Raw genomic sequence first — 16,319 nt, forward strand, 5'->3', positions numbered from 1 at the left:
CCCGGAGTGAAACCACAAGTCTGAGATTGGTTTGTGTGTGTGTGTGTGTGTGTGTGTGTGTGCAGGCAGGAGCAGTGCAGAGTGCTGGTGGAGATGTGTAAGGATTACCACAGTCTGAGGTACAAACTCGGCTCAGTTGTTGAAAGAGCTCACGCTATCACTGTCGCCCCGTCTGTCTGGCACAACCCCGAGGACATCCGGAGAGCCTTGACTCGGGTCAGTGTCGTGCCTCAGGAGGATGGGTACAAGAAGTGTACCAGTATGAATGCTGATAACGTCCTAGTTGGTATAAACCAATCAGAGACGTCACAGAATGTTTTGTCTGGCTCGCTTTATATACCTGTTCATGTTTATAAGGCTGCCAGCTTCTTTCTTTTATTTTAGTTAAGGAATTTAATTTGAATGACGCTCATTATCTATAAACATTAGTCACATTAGCTAGGGATGGCCAGATTTGTTTTTACTTTGCTTAAGTTCTACTTTTCAGCTTTAAAGTAAATGCATGTTTTGTTGTCATTTCGTCAGCCCCCTTTGTTTTCAATGACTAATTGTCAAGAACAACAGAATTGATAAGAGAAATTTTTTTCTCGACTAGGACCTTCTGTTGACATTTTGTTATCTTGGGTTATGTTCACATTGCCTGCCTAAAACTTCCTTTCGGCTGCTCCCGTCAAGGGGTCGCCACAGCGGACCATCCGATCCGTATACAACTTGGCACAGGTTTTATGCCAGATGCCCTTCCTGACACAGTGGTAGGGTAGTATGGGGGGTGGCAAACCCACCAAATGGGGGGTTTCAAACCCAGATCCTCAGATCAACAACCTAGAGCCTTAGCCACCTGAGCCACCACTGCCACAATTGCCTTACCTGCCTGAAGGGACTAAATTCTGACTATTTACTCAAATGTGACAGGGATTAGTTTCCATGACTATGCAAACACACAAATTTGAGATCGGATCTGAGCCACTTTTGTATGTGGTCCTAGCTCGGATAGGTATCCAATATTTGCTTATGGTACTTGAATAAGAATGGAAAGATCAGAATCCATGCAACTTTAAGTTTTTGCCTCTGAGTGTGCCTTGAGCGTCTGCACCTCGACAAACACGGCTGACTAACTGCTTTGTTGTTCTCCAGAGCAAAATACCAAGCAAAGATAGTGCAAGCAAAGACATATTGGGCAAAGGTAGCTCAATGGTTAAGGTGTTGGACTAGTGATGGGAAGGGCCCAGGTTTAAACCCTAATACCACCAAGTTGCCCCATTGCTCCCTTGAGCCTCTTATCCCTCGATTGTTCAGGGGTATAATGAGATAATAAATGTAAGTTGCTCAGGACAAGGGCACCTGCCAAAGAATGTTAATGTACATAATAATGGTCCTGTTTCAAAGGACAAGCACACCCATGTTCAAATAAGATAAAAGTCACCTGTAATGATGAATATGAGCCATCACGGAATTAAGCAAAGTAGCTTGTAATGTAAACGTACCCTTATTTAGCTGCTAAAGATGATCTTCTTGTCCATGATGATTAGTATGTATAATTTGGTTTTCTCTTGATGTTTTCACAGAGCAAGCAAGTAACATATCTCTATCGACCTTTTCCTGTAACGGAATTGGCTTTCTTTCCAGAAATGTAGATTTTTTTTTTTTTTTACAAAAAAAATGCAAGCGTTTAAAGCGTGTCCATGCGTTTCTCTAGCTGGAGGCGGTGAAGTCAGAGATGGCAGGCGCTCAGGACGACCTCGATTTGTTCATCTGTAAAAGCAAATCCTTCATCAGTAATCTAAGGACCTTCCCCGATGACATAACGGGCGCTGTCCGCGTCGAAATGGACACCGTTGTGGACCAGTGGACGGACGTGAGATGCTTATAAATTTCTGTCTATGTATCCAGACTTGCTTTATTACCGTATAACGCCTCAACTCCAGGCTTGTCTGTTTTCCTTCCAGACATCAGAGCGAATCGAAATCGAAGCGGGCCGTCTTTCATCCGCTCTCGAGTTATGGAACGAGATTAACTCGATCGTCAACGACGTCGAGTGTTGGAGCTCCACCTCGGTTAGCGAGCTGAGTGACGGACCTGTTAACCTCTTATCCAGCTTCAACATGGAGGACTGCCTCAGCCAGTTTAAGGTGAGTAAACTGTCGGATTTGTGTAAACACATTTGTAAAAAAATATTTCCATGAAGGATGAAACGAGGTGTATTTGAACAGATGGAGATTGAGAGTAAAAAGGTGCTGATGGAGACCCTGCAGGGAAAGCTTGCCAAGCTACAGGAAGTGACGAAGAATCAGGAGGCTGACATCGAGCTCCAGGTAAAAAAAAAATTTAAACAAACGCGTGTAGAACCCTAAAACAGGAGCGGTTCCAAGTGGGACGTCCTTGGAAAGCTAAAAATGTCTGAGGAACCGTTAAGGAACCCTTAAACAACATTTACAGTTTCGTTGTGTTGTGCCGAAACTTGAATAAGGTTTAATCCCAGATGTTTTGTTAGATGATCTTCATCATACTGTATAATCTGACAGATTTGATTGTACGGCACACTTTACCCACTGTACATATTTACTCCGACAAGGCCATGGCAGCTGATCTGAGGAAGAAGATCTTGCACGCTGAAGAGGTTCACGAGCAGGCCAGCTCCATCCTGAGGGACTTCAGCTGTCAGAGCCGGCAACTCCAGGACGTGATTTCCCAGATGGCTGAACAACTGGACGGCGTCGAGAGCAGACTGTCAGAGCTATCGCAGTCATCTGACCCAGAAAATATGGCCAAGATAAAGGTTAGGCTTTTCCATTTGCACCACTCGTACGCGTTAGCGCCGTCCTCGTCGCTTGGAAGAACATACAGTAACACGTGCTTTGCTGTTGCGTGGATTTTATGTCGGGTAACATGATGCCAATGATGATGCTCCTAATTAGGTAGTTTATTAGTGGTGGGGGGAAAAAACAATTGTTGCTATGGTAACAATGTTTTCTGACGTTTGGTTACAGTAAATAAATCAGTGCAAAAAAGAATATCCAGAGTCAGATAAATTTTTTTAAGCTTTTGTCTGTAATTTTATTATAATTAGGAATATATTCACAAATTGATTTTATTTTAACAATAATAATATTTATAGACCAAAATTAGGGAGTTTCGTTACAACATTTCATTTTGTGTGTTTTGTTATTTCAGGAGCTCCAGAAGACTCTGAAGCAGGTCGACGATGCTTTGGACGTGACAGCCGAGTCTCTCAGAGTGCTCTGTAGAGCTTACCCGGCTCAGCAGCTAACCGCTCTGGGTGAGAGCATCACCAAGCTGGTGAAGAGGAGTGAAACGGCCGCTCAGAGTTCCAGCCGAATCCTCCGGACTCTGCAGGAAACGCTTCTGCATGGTTTCAACGGTAAGGGGATCATGCAAACGTCTACACCTGTTGCCACACAGGCGTGCACACAAACACAGACACACACACACATGTGTTGTCTTCCACAGACAGTCTGACAGCTCTCGCTGGGAATTGATTAGGCCTCGTTACTAGGACGACAGAAAGGCTCTTTTTTTTTTTTCATCCAGACCCACCCACACAGACCATCTGCTGTCATAAACACGAGCGTCAGTGCTTCCATATATGACTTTGCTCCCTCTTTGTCTCTGTCTCATCCGTGACTCATCCTGTCTCGCTCACAGAGCTCACACAGGAGTTCCACAGTTGGCTGTCGGAGCTGAGGGCGGGTACAGGCGAGCGCTCTGACCACGCAGGAGACGTTCCTGAGGTTTCCGCTCAGCTGCACAGGCTCAAGGTAGCATCAAGTTTGAATTATTCCGAAGATTATTCTCAAGTCCAGTTCATTCTGGAAACAATCTTTTGCAATCTCAGAGGCCACGTCAGACCCCTTTGCTGATTATTTTACTGTAGCAACATGTTTTCTGCTTATATTGTGTTTTTTTCCCTCTTAAAAAGTTTATAGCTGCTTAAACATCAATGTTATATGTAATTACTATATTAATAGATAAATCGTCATTCTTGGGAGAAACATTTTAGGATGTACTGATGTTAAGGCCGTAAATAAATAATTGGTGCTAAAAAGTGTCTCATCTACCGTAGGTGAAAAACTGAATTTTCAGATCGGATCATATAACATAATTTTCCATAAACACCTAATGCTTCTTATTTTCCGATCCATGCATCATTTCTTTGTTAATATACATATACGTTTATATTTTTATCAGATAAAAAGAAACACATTTGCTAAATACAATTTCATGCCCTTTTATGTTTTAGCGTCTGTTACTTTTTAAAAAATTTAAATTTTAAAATTCAATACCTTAAACGATCTTAACTGTCATACAGATGAAGCTCGGCCGATTTAGATTCCACATGAAAAGACATAAACCTGAAAAAGTATATCATTCTAAAATGCTAAATAGTTAAGATATTGTAACATGAATTTGACATGGTTACGGACACTACAGATTTTTTGCTTTTGAAGCCTTTCCCAAAAATCCATTTGAGCAACAATTTTTACAGGTCATATGTTTCTAGAAGCTCACACCAATTTTTGTATCAATACTCATAAAAAAATTTGAATAATTATAAAAAGTATTAAATATTCTCTAAAATCTCTCTCAGATGAAAGCAAACAGTTTTACCTTGGCTGCCGACTTTCTGTAACTCCCCCCTCGTGCTTCAGGTGTCTCTGGAGCGGCTCGGAGAGGGCGAGGAACGCCTGGCTAGACTTCAGGAAGAGGAAGAGAAGCTCCTGAGACACCTGTCTAAATCTGCAGCCGGAGGAGTGCAGGAGCGCCTGGCGTCATGTCAGCTGGCTCTGGATGGATTTACTGCGGCCTGCAGACAGAGAGTGCGGTGTTTAGAGGAGAGCGCCGCCCTGCAGGACGGGTGAAGCTCGAATTAGAATTTTTATTCGCTACGCTGCCGTGGATATACGTTAACTGTGTGACAGATGCACTTACACAACGCTATGTGATATGGCTAGCTGTAATATAGTAAAGCAGATCTGAAATATTTACATAACATACAGAATACAGTATTTATATGCAGTTTAGCATTAAAAATTTGAATCTGTAAAAAAAATTTTTTAGGAAGTTAGGAAAGTTCAAGTTAGGAAGCTACAAGTTAGGAAGTGCTGAGACAGCTTAATGCATCTTTTCAAACTGCTTCTCATGCAAAGGGGAAGACGCTATCTGCCCTCTTCAACATACATAAGTTCATAGGCACCTCATGATTGGCTAGTGTTGTTGTGATTGACAGGAGAGAAAGGGTAGGCCCCTTGAACCCAGAGATCACAAACAACTTTGCTTCCTAGACCTCCGATCACAGATAGTCAAGGCATTCATTGGGCATTTAGCTTTGCCAATCAGGTGCTTGTTTAAGAAAAGAGAAATACAGTATATCCAGAAATGCAACCAGTGACTTCATGTGTTTTCATGTGACAAGAAAGACACTTAAAGAAAAGGAGAAATTTACATATGGAGAGAGAGAGAGAGAGAAAGATGGACAAAAAGAATGTTGAAATTAATCAAAAGAGAAAAATGCGAGATATGGAGAACAACAAGAGACGGAGGAAAACAGAAATGACAGAAATGGAAAAAGACAAATGGGGATGGAAAGAGAGGAAGAGACAAAATGAGAAAGATGGAGAGGAATAGAGAGATGGAAAACCAGACATGGGAAAAGAGGTGAAGTGAGAGAGAAATATAGACAGAAAAGGAGACATAAAACCAACAATATATTTACAGAAATAACAGATTTTATAATACAGACATTTTGCTTTTCTTGTTTTTTTTTCCGGCAATGTTGGTTTGGTTGAAGCTTAAGTTGTTTCTTTGCTTATGGTCTGATTAGAGACTCCGCAGCAGCCTTTTGGCAAAACCTTAAAAAATTATAATTACAAACTGCCTGTTAAAATGTTATTAAAATCTTTTTTGTATCAAATGCCTGCAAGCCCAGCGTGTGACTCAGTGACCAGGCTCAGGGGAGGTGATTTCATTTGCCTCTGCAAAGCCTAGCAGCTAACTGTGTCACAGAATGCTTCAGATAGCAGTGCGACAGGAGAGTAACCCGTTTACAGTAGTGCACACTGCGTAAATGTTAAAGCCTCGGTCACTGCGGAGATGCTATAAATCAGCACTCGAGTGCAGCCGTGTGCTCTGGATCTGCCCATGCTCTTGTCTTACCGTACCACTAACATCTTTAGGTTGGAGGTGTGTGTTGATGAGTTGAGAGTCTGGCTGAGGCAGATGGAGGAAAGCCTGCAGAAAGAGGCAACGCTGTGTGTGGCGAGCCAGCCAGGAGTGCCTGATTGCTCCATCCAGCTGAAGAGAGTGGAGGAAATCCACAAAGAGCTACTCTCAAGAAGGTTTGTTTTAATCGTGTTTTAATCTCTTTTAATCATTTGCTTTTGCTCTGAACTGTATGGATTTTTTTTCTTATTTTTTTTATATCCAAATCAATTAGTTTATTTAAACAAGTAGTTAATTACCCTCATTCACGTGTACATTTTTTATAAGCAAGCAAAAAAGTGTTCAGAAAATGATTTTAATGTTGTCTGTTTCACAGTAATTACCAGATTTCTACTTGTAAAAGTGCTTAAATCACTAACGAATGTATATTTACAAGTTAAAAAATCCTCTGTATCTGATGTTATTGATAAATAAACCTCAAACTGCGGAAGCTCTAAATTCCGACATAAGGTGAACTCACTGTTTACACTGAATATGTGTTATTTTGTCAAGAAATGTGCAAATGAAGGGCATGCAACACCTGCTTAGCTATACCATATGTGCGAACAGGAAATGACTGGTTACTTAAAGATTTTACAATTTCATTAAAAAAAAACACTAATGTATTCTGTCAATCTTTAATGTTGGTATTTGTTGTGATATACAGTACTGTATGAGGTACTGTATAAGACTATTTAGGAAGTGTTATAAAAAATAATAATCATCTTCAGGGTCTAAACAGTATCAGTGCTTCATGTTGTTGATTATTTTTCTTAAACAACACATCCTAAAGGTGTTTTTTTTTTCTTTTTTTAAAAAATCCCCAAAACATATAGTTTTTAAAAATGAGTTTAAATCACTTAAATGGAAGAAACAGTTTTAGTGTCATATGTATACAATGTTTTTGTTTGTTTGTTTGTTTGTTTGTTTAAATTATGACAAAGCTAGTTTTGCATACATTTTTGGAGTTTGGTATAATCTTGTTTATCCTGTTTATCATTTTTTCCCATAGCAAACGCCTCTGTTTAGCTCTATCCATGTTCCCTATCTTGTTTCCTATTAAACAAGCCGCATGGTGAAAACCTTATTTGTTTCTCGTCAACTCCTGAATCCTGAAACAGGTTGTTTTTGTTCTCAGGCCGTCTCTGGAGCATCTGTATCAGGCCTCTCTTCCCCTGTCCGAGGTGAACAGCGTCCCCGCTGAGCTTCTCTCCTCCCATCAGGCTCTGCTTCAGGAGGCCTGGACCCGAATGCGCCACCTGCAGGAGTACCAGGCCTTCGGGGAGGCCCTGAAGGCGGTCGGGGACTGGCTGGAGGAGGTCAAAGGCAGGCTGGAGAATCTGGAGAGCACAGAGGGGAGCAAAGAGGAGGTGGAGGAGAGACTGGAGCGAGTGCAGGTACAGCGTTAGGAGAGTGATAGGGCTCCTTGATGAGGCTGGGATCGGGTCAAGATCGAGACCTGAGGGGGTTGAGAACCCAGGAAGGACTGAATTTGAATGAAACTGAATAGTCAAGATTGAGACAAAAAAACAATCAGTTCTGTTCAAGGCTCCATTTATGTTTTTTCTTACAATGACTACAATGTTTTCTAGAAGAAAGAAATACTTCTCGTTTAACTTTCTGCATTACTTTTTACATTTCTAAAGAGGAGACAACACCAATCTTTTTTTATTTATTTAAACAAACTCTCAGTTGAGATCATATTTAGCAAAACCATTGCCCAAGACTGAGACAAGTCTACTGTAAATGCTAATAAACCGGTCCAATATAAGTCCACAAACAATTGAAGAATCATTAAATGCAATTATAAATGGACTAAAAAAGTACAGCATATCACTTCACAATAAATAATACTTTTAAAAATTTGTAAGCAGTGTTGGGTGTAACGCGGTAGAAAGTAACGGAGTAAAAGCGTTAGAGTACTCGGATTACTTTTTTGATGTAACGAGTAATCGCGTTAGGTCCGCCATTTAAGTACTTAGTTATTTGGTTATATTTTCAAAAATGTAATCCGTTATTCAGACCATTTATGAAATCTGTAAACCAGACAGCAGACATTCCGTTTCATTTTCTGCAACGGAACTCGAACTAGTTACTTTTTATCAGAAAATAACACTGTAATGTAACTGATTACTTTTTAATGACAGTAATTTTGTAATGTAATTAGTTACTTTAAAAAGAAACGTCCCCCAACACCGTTGGTTAGTAAATTGTATAGCGTAGTGTTAACATTACTTCATTTGTTAATTCACAGCATCCGATCCACACACAACTTGGCACAGGTTTTACACGTGCCTATTTGTAAACAAATTTGTATACATTATTTTGGCTGACTCTGTTTATTAAAGAAAAATTGTATATGTATATTATATTAATATAATATTAATACTATTATCATATTATTATTGTTATATGTTTATATACATCAATATATAACGTGTATATATATATATATATATATATATATATATATATATATATATATATATATATACATTTTTTGGCTGACATATCACAGTATGGTATACTGTACTATATACAGTATACCATAGACACCATACTTTACTACGTATTGAGTTTGTGTGCCCCTGATGTGTAGGAGTTTCACGGATTGTTGGCTCTCACACATGAAACAACATGTCTACATAACTGTCTGCCCTTCTTTTTTATTTATCAATTTATTTTTAAATGTTTAAGGAAAGGTGTGTCTATGCTTTCATGAGCACTGGAGGGAGACATTAGAGAGATATTAGAGCGCTAGAGGGAGATATTAAAGAGCTCTGCATTCAGAGACTGTAGACACGCCTGAAAATCTACATTAAAATAATCAGTGGGGGGAAAAAAGAAACTGGCAGGTAATACAGAATTAAATCACACGCTTGAAGGCTATGAATGTCATTGTACACCCTTTAGCGGTGTGAAGTAAGTTAGAGCAGAACAAATGATCTGTATTGTATAAGTATTGGCACCCTTAAGGAGAATGACTACCCAGATGAGGCTTGCGCTATCTGTATTTATTTATGTATTTCAGATTTTTTTTGTATGCTTATTAAACATTCCTATAATCAGAAATTATCGTACCTGCGTAGATATCGGAGCAGTCGAACCAAAGTTAGGTTTATTTTGTTTTATATGGCAAAAGGAATGCCTAAACTGTATTTACACATTAATCTGTATTGTACATTGGATTTCAACATGCAGGTAAATGAGCCACTTTTTCTATTCGATTTGTTAAATCAGTGTTTTCCGATGAATAATTCAGTCTACAGAATCAAACCACAGTTTAAAACGTTGATCTGGTTTATGAATAATAATAACTTTTAAATTTTCCACCAGAAACAGGATCATAGATTCTAGGCAGGAAAAGACTCACCAAGAGTTTTTCACCAAGTATTAATGGTAGGGGTGCCAAAATTTTTTTTCAAACCAGAATGTTTCAGGAACGATATTGCACTACTTTAAAAAAGTTGTCAAATATTATTGTAGTAAAGTAATTTAGTATGTTGAAGCCCATTTCCTGTCTGGTTTTCTGAAGGGTGCCAATATTTATAAGGTTATCGTGCAATATTTTGACGACCCATCAACACCTACTGTCGTTATGTGTAAAAACGCTTAGAATAAACTTGTATTTTGTTCTTTGAGAGCACTGTCCTCATCTCAGGAAGCTGATATATTTAGGATATTTCTACAATAGCTCTGTGCGTGTGTGTGTGTGTGTGTGTGTGTGTTCAGGATATCCTTTTAATGAAGGGTGAGGGTGAGGTAAAACTGAATATGGCTGCCGGAAAGGGCGAACTTGTCTTAAAGACCAGCGGAGATGCTGGACAGGAAGTGATCCCTTCTAAGCTACAGGAAGTGGAAGACGCCTGGGCGGCGCTGCTCTTAAGGACTATGAGCTGCCACAGGTAACATGCACTCATATTCCTCATATACAATATTTAATGACAGATATGATAGAATACATGTATAGTTGTGTATATATATACAGTATATACGGCATCGGATCCTTTGGGTGCTGTGGGTTTTGGGGTGGAGCCTCCGTATATTGGACTTGTTTGTTCAGCACGTCCCATGGATGCTTAATAAGATTAGAAAGTGGGGAATTTGTAGGCCAACCTTGAACTCTTTGCCTGCTAATCCTCATACACAGCAGGCTGTGATGTACTCGGTGTTCTGGTGCCTTTCATCATAGCCACATACTGTATGAAACCACTCAATGCAGTGATCTGAGGATTATGTTCACGTCTGACGCAAAGTCTGTGTTTAATTCCTTATAAGGCTGTTCCTTGCTGAAGAGATAAAGCCTTGTAATGAAGTTTCACAGTGCAAACAACACTGACTAACTAAGGCATTTTACATTTCCCCCTTGAACGTGGTTGCTTTTCTATTTTGGAATCCTCTCCATAAATGACACACATGAAGACCTCACTTAAATATTGTAGACTTTTTTTACATTACCTAAGCAAATCTTTTTTTGCATATCGACTACTACATGCAGTTCATCACATCATACTGTATGTACGTGTGTGTAGCCGTCTGGAGTGGACCGTGAGTCAGTGGGGGCTGTTCGTGGAGTCTCAAGCTCAGCTCAGGACCTGGTTGGAGCAGGTGGAGTTCGAGGTTAAAGGTCCTCTGGAACCTCAGCTGGGACTCCGAGAAAAGAGGCAGCAGCTGGATAGACTGTGTCTGCTCCTAGCTGACATAGAGGACCACCAGGGGGCGCTGTGTTACTTAGAGGAGAGCGCCGCCGAGCTGTACAAGCGCACCGGAGATCCGGCCTTCAAAGAAGAGGAGACTTCACAGCTCAGGGCGCAGTTTGATGATGTCAGAGCAGCTGCAGAGGTGATGATGGATAGAAGATAGAAGGGATAGATCAAATGGAAATGTTTCGAATGATAATATCTGGTGTTTAACCAATCGCACTTTGCAGGAGAGAGTACGTCTTTCAGAAGGTGTCGTTTTCGAGCACGAGAAGTACATGGCGACAGTGAGGGAGCTCACCGATTGGCTGATGTCCAAAGGGGAGGAGCTTCAGAGATGCTCCGACCCGTCGGGTGACTCTGTCTCGGTCGAGAGGAAGCTGATTAAAGTTCGGGTGAGAAAACGAAGCCAGTGTAGCATGTGTGAACTTCTCCATCTACACATCAATAAAGTTCTCCATCCAAGGTCACCTTGACCTTCTCTTTTAATGATGTAATTTTTTGGGACAATAAGAATAAGGTTGATCTTTTTTGACATTTCTCAGTATTTTAGCATGTCTCAATTTTAAACAAAATATAACATGTCCATGACAGCCACATACCAAGTTGTCCTCATCATGTGATCTCAGATGTGATGTGTTTCAAAGCTAGGGTGATTTATTTAGTGACATCACTAACTGAGCCTAGATTTAGCCCCACCCCCTTTCCCAGCTTTGTTTATATTTAAATCATGTGTAATCAGAATGAATCAAACCCAAACAAATAAAAAGATTCAATTAATTCTTGATTTTTAAGATTGTAGTTAAGTTACTGAAATATAAAATGTGACATAGATGTAAAGCAGGAGAGTTATATTGTATCTAGAAAATGTTTTCTAAATAATTATTTACTCTCAGTATTCCATTCTCACTTCCTCTCACTCTTACACGGCATGAGCTGATCGTGACTGCGCTGCACAGTGAACACGTCTGAGAAGAAAAAAAAAACATGCGAGAAAATATCGATTTTACCTATTGATCAGGTTGATGGACTTTTATTTGCCCTTGGCTGTCTGTGTGTGCGCGAGCACGTATGTGTGCAGGTGTGTGTGTGTGTGTGGGTGGGTGTGTAGGTTAGAATAATTGGCTCTCTTTCTGTGCATGTACGAGAGTTGAAATAAGAGATTTTTGCAATCATGAAGGTGTGTTGTCTGGTTTCTATTGTTTAAGTAAAACAATTATTTTATTTTATAATAAGGTGCCGATAAATTCGAGGAGAACTACATATAGAGTCAAGTAAGAGAGGAAGAATAAGGGAATGATTTATATACATCATGTACAGTATATACACTAAATACAATATTAACATTAAATACTTTTTACATTGTTTATACATTACATACTTGACATGCTGTATGGTCCATGCATTACAAACGTTACATACAATCTTCGCAGTACATACAGTCTATAATCATTTGTAAAAGTTAGTGACCCCTCTTTGAAGGTCACCAATGTTTGTAAAAACACAATAAAAATCATCTGATCGTGGCAGGTCTCCGACAAATACAACCTTGCTTATGCACAGCATAAGCATTTCAGCTGGGTTGACGTCTGGACTTTGACTAGGCCATTCCAAAACCTTGATTCACTTTTATTTATTTTTTTTTATTACAAAATTCACATTTTTTATACTGCCCAGGTCATGTGGCTACAAAACAAGGCCAAATCATTACCCCTCCACTGCCGTGCTTTTTGTTGAAATGCTGTGCCAAACATGGCACTGGGCACTTGCACACTCATTCACACACTACAGGCAATTTGGGAACTATTCTTTTGGTCAGTCAGCCTAATCTACATGTCTTTGGAATGTGGGAGGAAACCGGAGTACCCGGAGGAAACACACCAAGCATGGGGAGAACATGCAAACTCCAATCTGGACCCCCTAACCGCTAAGCCACAGGACTGCCTTCATTTGGGCTGTACATTACATAAATTACATACAGTCTATAAGGCATAGTTGTTAGCACCGTGTCCTCACACCTCCAAGGTCACAGGTTCAATTCCCTCCTCCAGGTCTGTGTGCATGGAGTTTGCATGTTCTATCCTGTGTTTCCTCCGGTTTCTTCCCACACTCCAAAGACATGCCAAATTGTACCCTGTCTCGTGCCCAAAAGTCTACTGGGACAGGCTCCCTGCGACCCAGGAACAGGATGAATGAATAAAAACTCAGCTCTATACATTTAACATATGCAGTAGTTCAATCATGGAGTTTTAAAGGAAGTGTGTGAACTCCAGGGAGCTGCAGTTATCACAGATGTGTGTATGAGCGCCTCAGAGGGGGAAGGCAGAAATGTCACCGGTTCTAATCTTCCATTATGTGTTAATTAGAAGTGTGTTAGCCTTTAGCTCCGGTGGAAATCATGAAAAGGGAGAAGGAGAGTGGAGAGAGAGAGAGAGAGACCCAAACACGTCACGCACGCGCACGCACGCACACAGAGCGAAGGGACCCGCTGACGGTGAGCAGAAGCGCCGCTCATGCGGCAGTTACCGTAGCAACTTTACCTCCAAACCCCGCCCCCTTTCTCTCTCTCTCTCTCTCTCACTCTCTCTGACAGGAGCTGGTGGCGCAGGGAGCGCGCGAAGGACGCGAGCGTCTGCGGCGCGTGCGGCTGAGCGCGGAGAGCGCGTGCAGGCTGACGGCGGCGGCGGGCTGCGAGCTGATGGACGGCGAGGTGCTGGCGCTGGCGCGCGCCCTGCGGCAGTGGGAGGGGCAGGCGCTGCGGGCGCGCGACACCCTGGAGTCCGCCGTCACCGCGGCCACGGGCGCCGAGCGCGAGCGGCGCCGCCTCGCCGAGCGGCTCGAGGAGGACACGGCGCGGCTCGAGCGGCAGCTGCGCGACTGGAGCGACGGGCTGAAGCGCTGCGAGAGGCGGAACAGCGGAGCCGAGGCGGTGCAGGGGTGGACCGTCGCCAAGGTAACCGCGCGAGGAGGGTACCGGGGTATCGATATTATTATTATTATAATCATTATTATTATAGCAATATTATGATTTAAAAAACCTGCACGCACTTGTATATATTTATATCCTCAGGGTCTAAAAGCGAGCTGAGTGATAGTTTACTTAAGACTTTGCATGTCTAACCTTCACGCGCGCGCACACACACAAGTCAATGTCACAAGTCTTCAAACTTTAGCCACGCCCCCAACTACTCCTACCTGTACTTCTCTCCTGGACCTACAGTACTCTTACTCCTTTATACATTTAAACCTTACCTTTAAGAGTAAAAAAAAATGTCAATTATTTTTTTAAGGTATAAACTATAAAGCTTTACTTATAAAGGAATAAACATCAGCAACAACAAGAAAAAGTACACTTAGTACCTTATGTTATTTTATGTATTATATTTGCTGTGCAGAGGAGTAAGAAGGTTTTGTAATGTGTCTTTCTTTCTTCATTTATTTATTTGTTTTTCATTAATAAAAAAATAATAAAAGATTGTAAACTGAAAGCATTGTTAGCACTGTGGCTTTGGTTCGATTCCCGTCAGAGGGTCTGTGTGCATGGAGTTTGCATGTGGATTTCCTTCCACAGTCCAAAGACATGCAGATTAGGTTAATTGGCGCCCCCAAATTATCCTTAGTGTGTGAACGTGTGTGTGTCCATATATGTGTGTGTGTGTGTGTGTCCTCCAATGGATTGGCACCCCGACCAGGGTGAGACCCCTAAGTCTGCTGTGTTAGTGTACAGGTGCCCGTGACCCTGTATACAAGATAAAGCGGTATAGACGATGAGTGAGTGATTGTGACCTGAAATGAGGTCTCACACACACATCACAGCATCCAAAACACTTCCAAGAGGCGCTACAGATTTCTCAGGAAGGTTACAGGGAATTAAAATGAGATCAGATTATGTATAAATACATTGAATTATTCTATTAATAAATGTACCAGTCTATAATCAGATTTAATTTGATCTAAGAAAAAACACACACACAAAACAAAAAACATCTTTTTATTATACTTTTAAAAACTAGTCAAAATACAGGCTGTGTTCCAGTTGGATTAATTTTGCTCTCACATGTTAGGGCTGATCTTTTTGAATTTAAGCAGCATCAAGTATGAAGGTTCAGCAGTTTCTTGGTTGGTCCACTAGGGAGCGAAATAGAGCAATAAACAGAACCAGAAATAAACATGGGGAAAAAGATACAGTTTTCATGTGCTTATTTTTATATGATTTCATTCTGGAGCATCTTTTAAAGTTTATTCATATTATTAAAATGTATTAATAAAATAATAATAATAGTAAATGTATCATATTTTGGATTACATTTTAGTATCATGAGCTGTTTATGTGGATTCTTGATGTACAGCACTGTAGTATCTGTAGTACATAATATCTGTAGTACAGATGTTATTATATATGTTTATCATGTCTGCATTATTATGTACAAAATCATTCACTATTCCCAACATAACTTTAAATCAGTAAGTAAATAAAAATATGTAAAATAAATAAATAAATAAAAAAGTGACATACTGTATTACATGACAGAACAGTTTTCTGATGTAATAATGTATGCTCCTGGGTTTTGCATAAAAATAGAAAGGAGTGAGTGTGAAAGTACTCATATTTATACATTATTCATACAATGGCATACATACAAAATTAAATAAGCAAACATCCCTTTGAAAACATTGCTATATAAAAGAAACGTCTATAAACAGCACTAAATAGTAATAAAATAAACACAGGCAATATTTGCTGTTTGAAACTCTTTGTGTTAAAATAAGCAGTGGTATTCGATACAGATGTGTACAGATTCATAAGTAAAACAGCGTGCTGGAGAATCTTCATGCTTGCTAACTTTGTCACACTCGCTTCTTTAGGTTTTCGTGCAAAACCCAGGGGCCTACATCAGGTGATTTTTCGTTGTCTTTATCTGAAAACTGGTCTGTCATAAATTATATTGCTTTCTTTACATGTTGTATTCATTTGTTAATTTTTAGGGTATGTTTGGAGATAGTGAATGGTTTTGCACATAATAATGCAGACATGCTTAACATATGTACAGTATAACAACATCTGTGCTCCAGATAATACAAGACGTTTCCACAGTGCTGTTACAGTGAAGTGAATTTCAGCGGAACCGTTAAGTATATATAAGAATAATACACAGGGCGTAGATCAGACAAGACGATCGTTTCTGGCTCTCAGATGTTTTTTTATTTCAAATTTTATCTTGCGTAAAGATTTTTTGCGTTGAGCTGCTGCTCGGGTTAGACTTTTCAGCGTGTGTTTCTGAGATATTTACAGATGTTATTTAATTGCATTAAAAATATATATCTTAATCTTAAAATAAAATCTAAATCTCAAAAATCTTATCTAAGGACAAAAAAACAATAATTAAATACAATTATATACTC

At 40.1% G+C, this 16,319-nt stretch overlaps 1 protein-coding gene across 1 annotated transcript in view; it reads left to right on the forward strand.

Moving 5' to 3' along the window:
• syne1a (spectrin repeat containing, nuclear envelope 1a) overlaps positions 1-16,319 on the forward strand; it is a 202,842-nt gene that overhangs the window by 75,730 nt on the left and 110,793 nt on the right. The window contains 14 exon segments of the mRNA XM_053488825.1: positions 66-216; positions 1,697-1,855; positions 1,947-2,129; positions 2,211-2,312; positions 2,573-2,776; positions 3,172-3,379; positions 3,664-3,776; positions 4,668-4,873; positions 6,192-6,353; positions 7,355-7,613; positions 9,949-10,121; positions 10,749-11,058; positions 11,147-11,311; positions 13,510-13,869. Coding sequence (XP_053344800.1) covers positions 66-216; positions 1,697-1,855; positions 1,947-2,129; positions 2,211-2,312; positions 2,573-2,776; positions 3,172-3,379; positions 3,664-3,776; positions 4,668-4,873; positions 6,192-6,353; positions 7,355-7,613; positions 9,949-10,121; positions 10,749-11,058; positions 11,147-11,311; positions 13,510-13,869 — 2,755 coding nt within the window.

This window comes from Clarias gariepinus, chromosome 27, assembly GCF_024256425.1.
Source record: "Clarias gariepinus isolate MV-2021 ecotype Netherlands chromosome 27, CGAR_prim_01v2, whole genome shotgun sequence".
Taxonomy (NCBI): Eukaryota; Metazoa; Chordata; class Actinopteri; order Siluriformes; family Clariidae; genus Clarias; species Clarias gariepinus.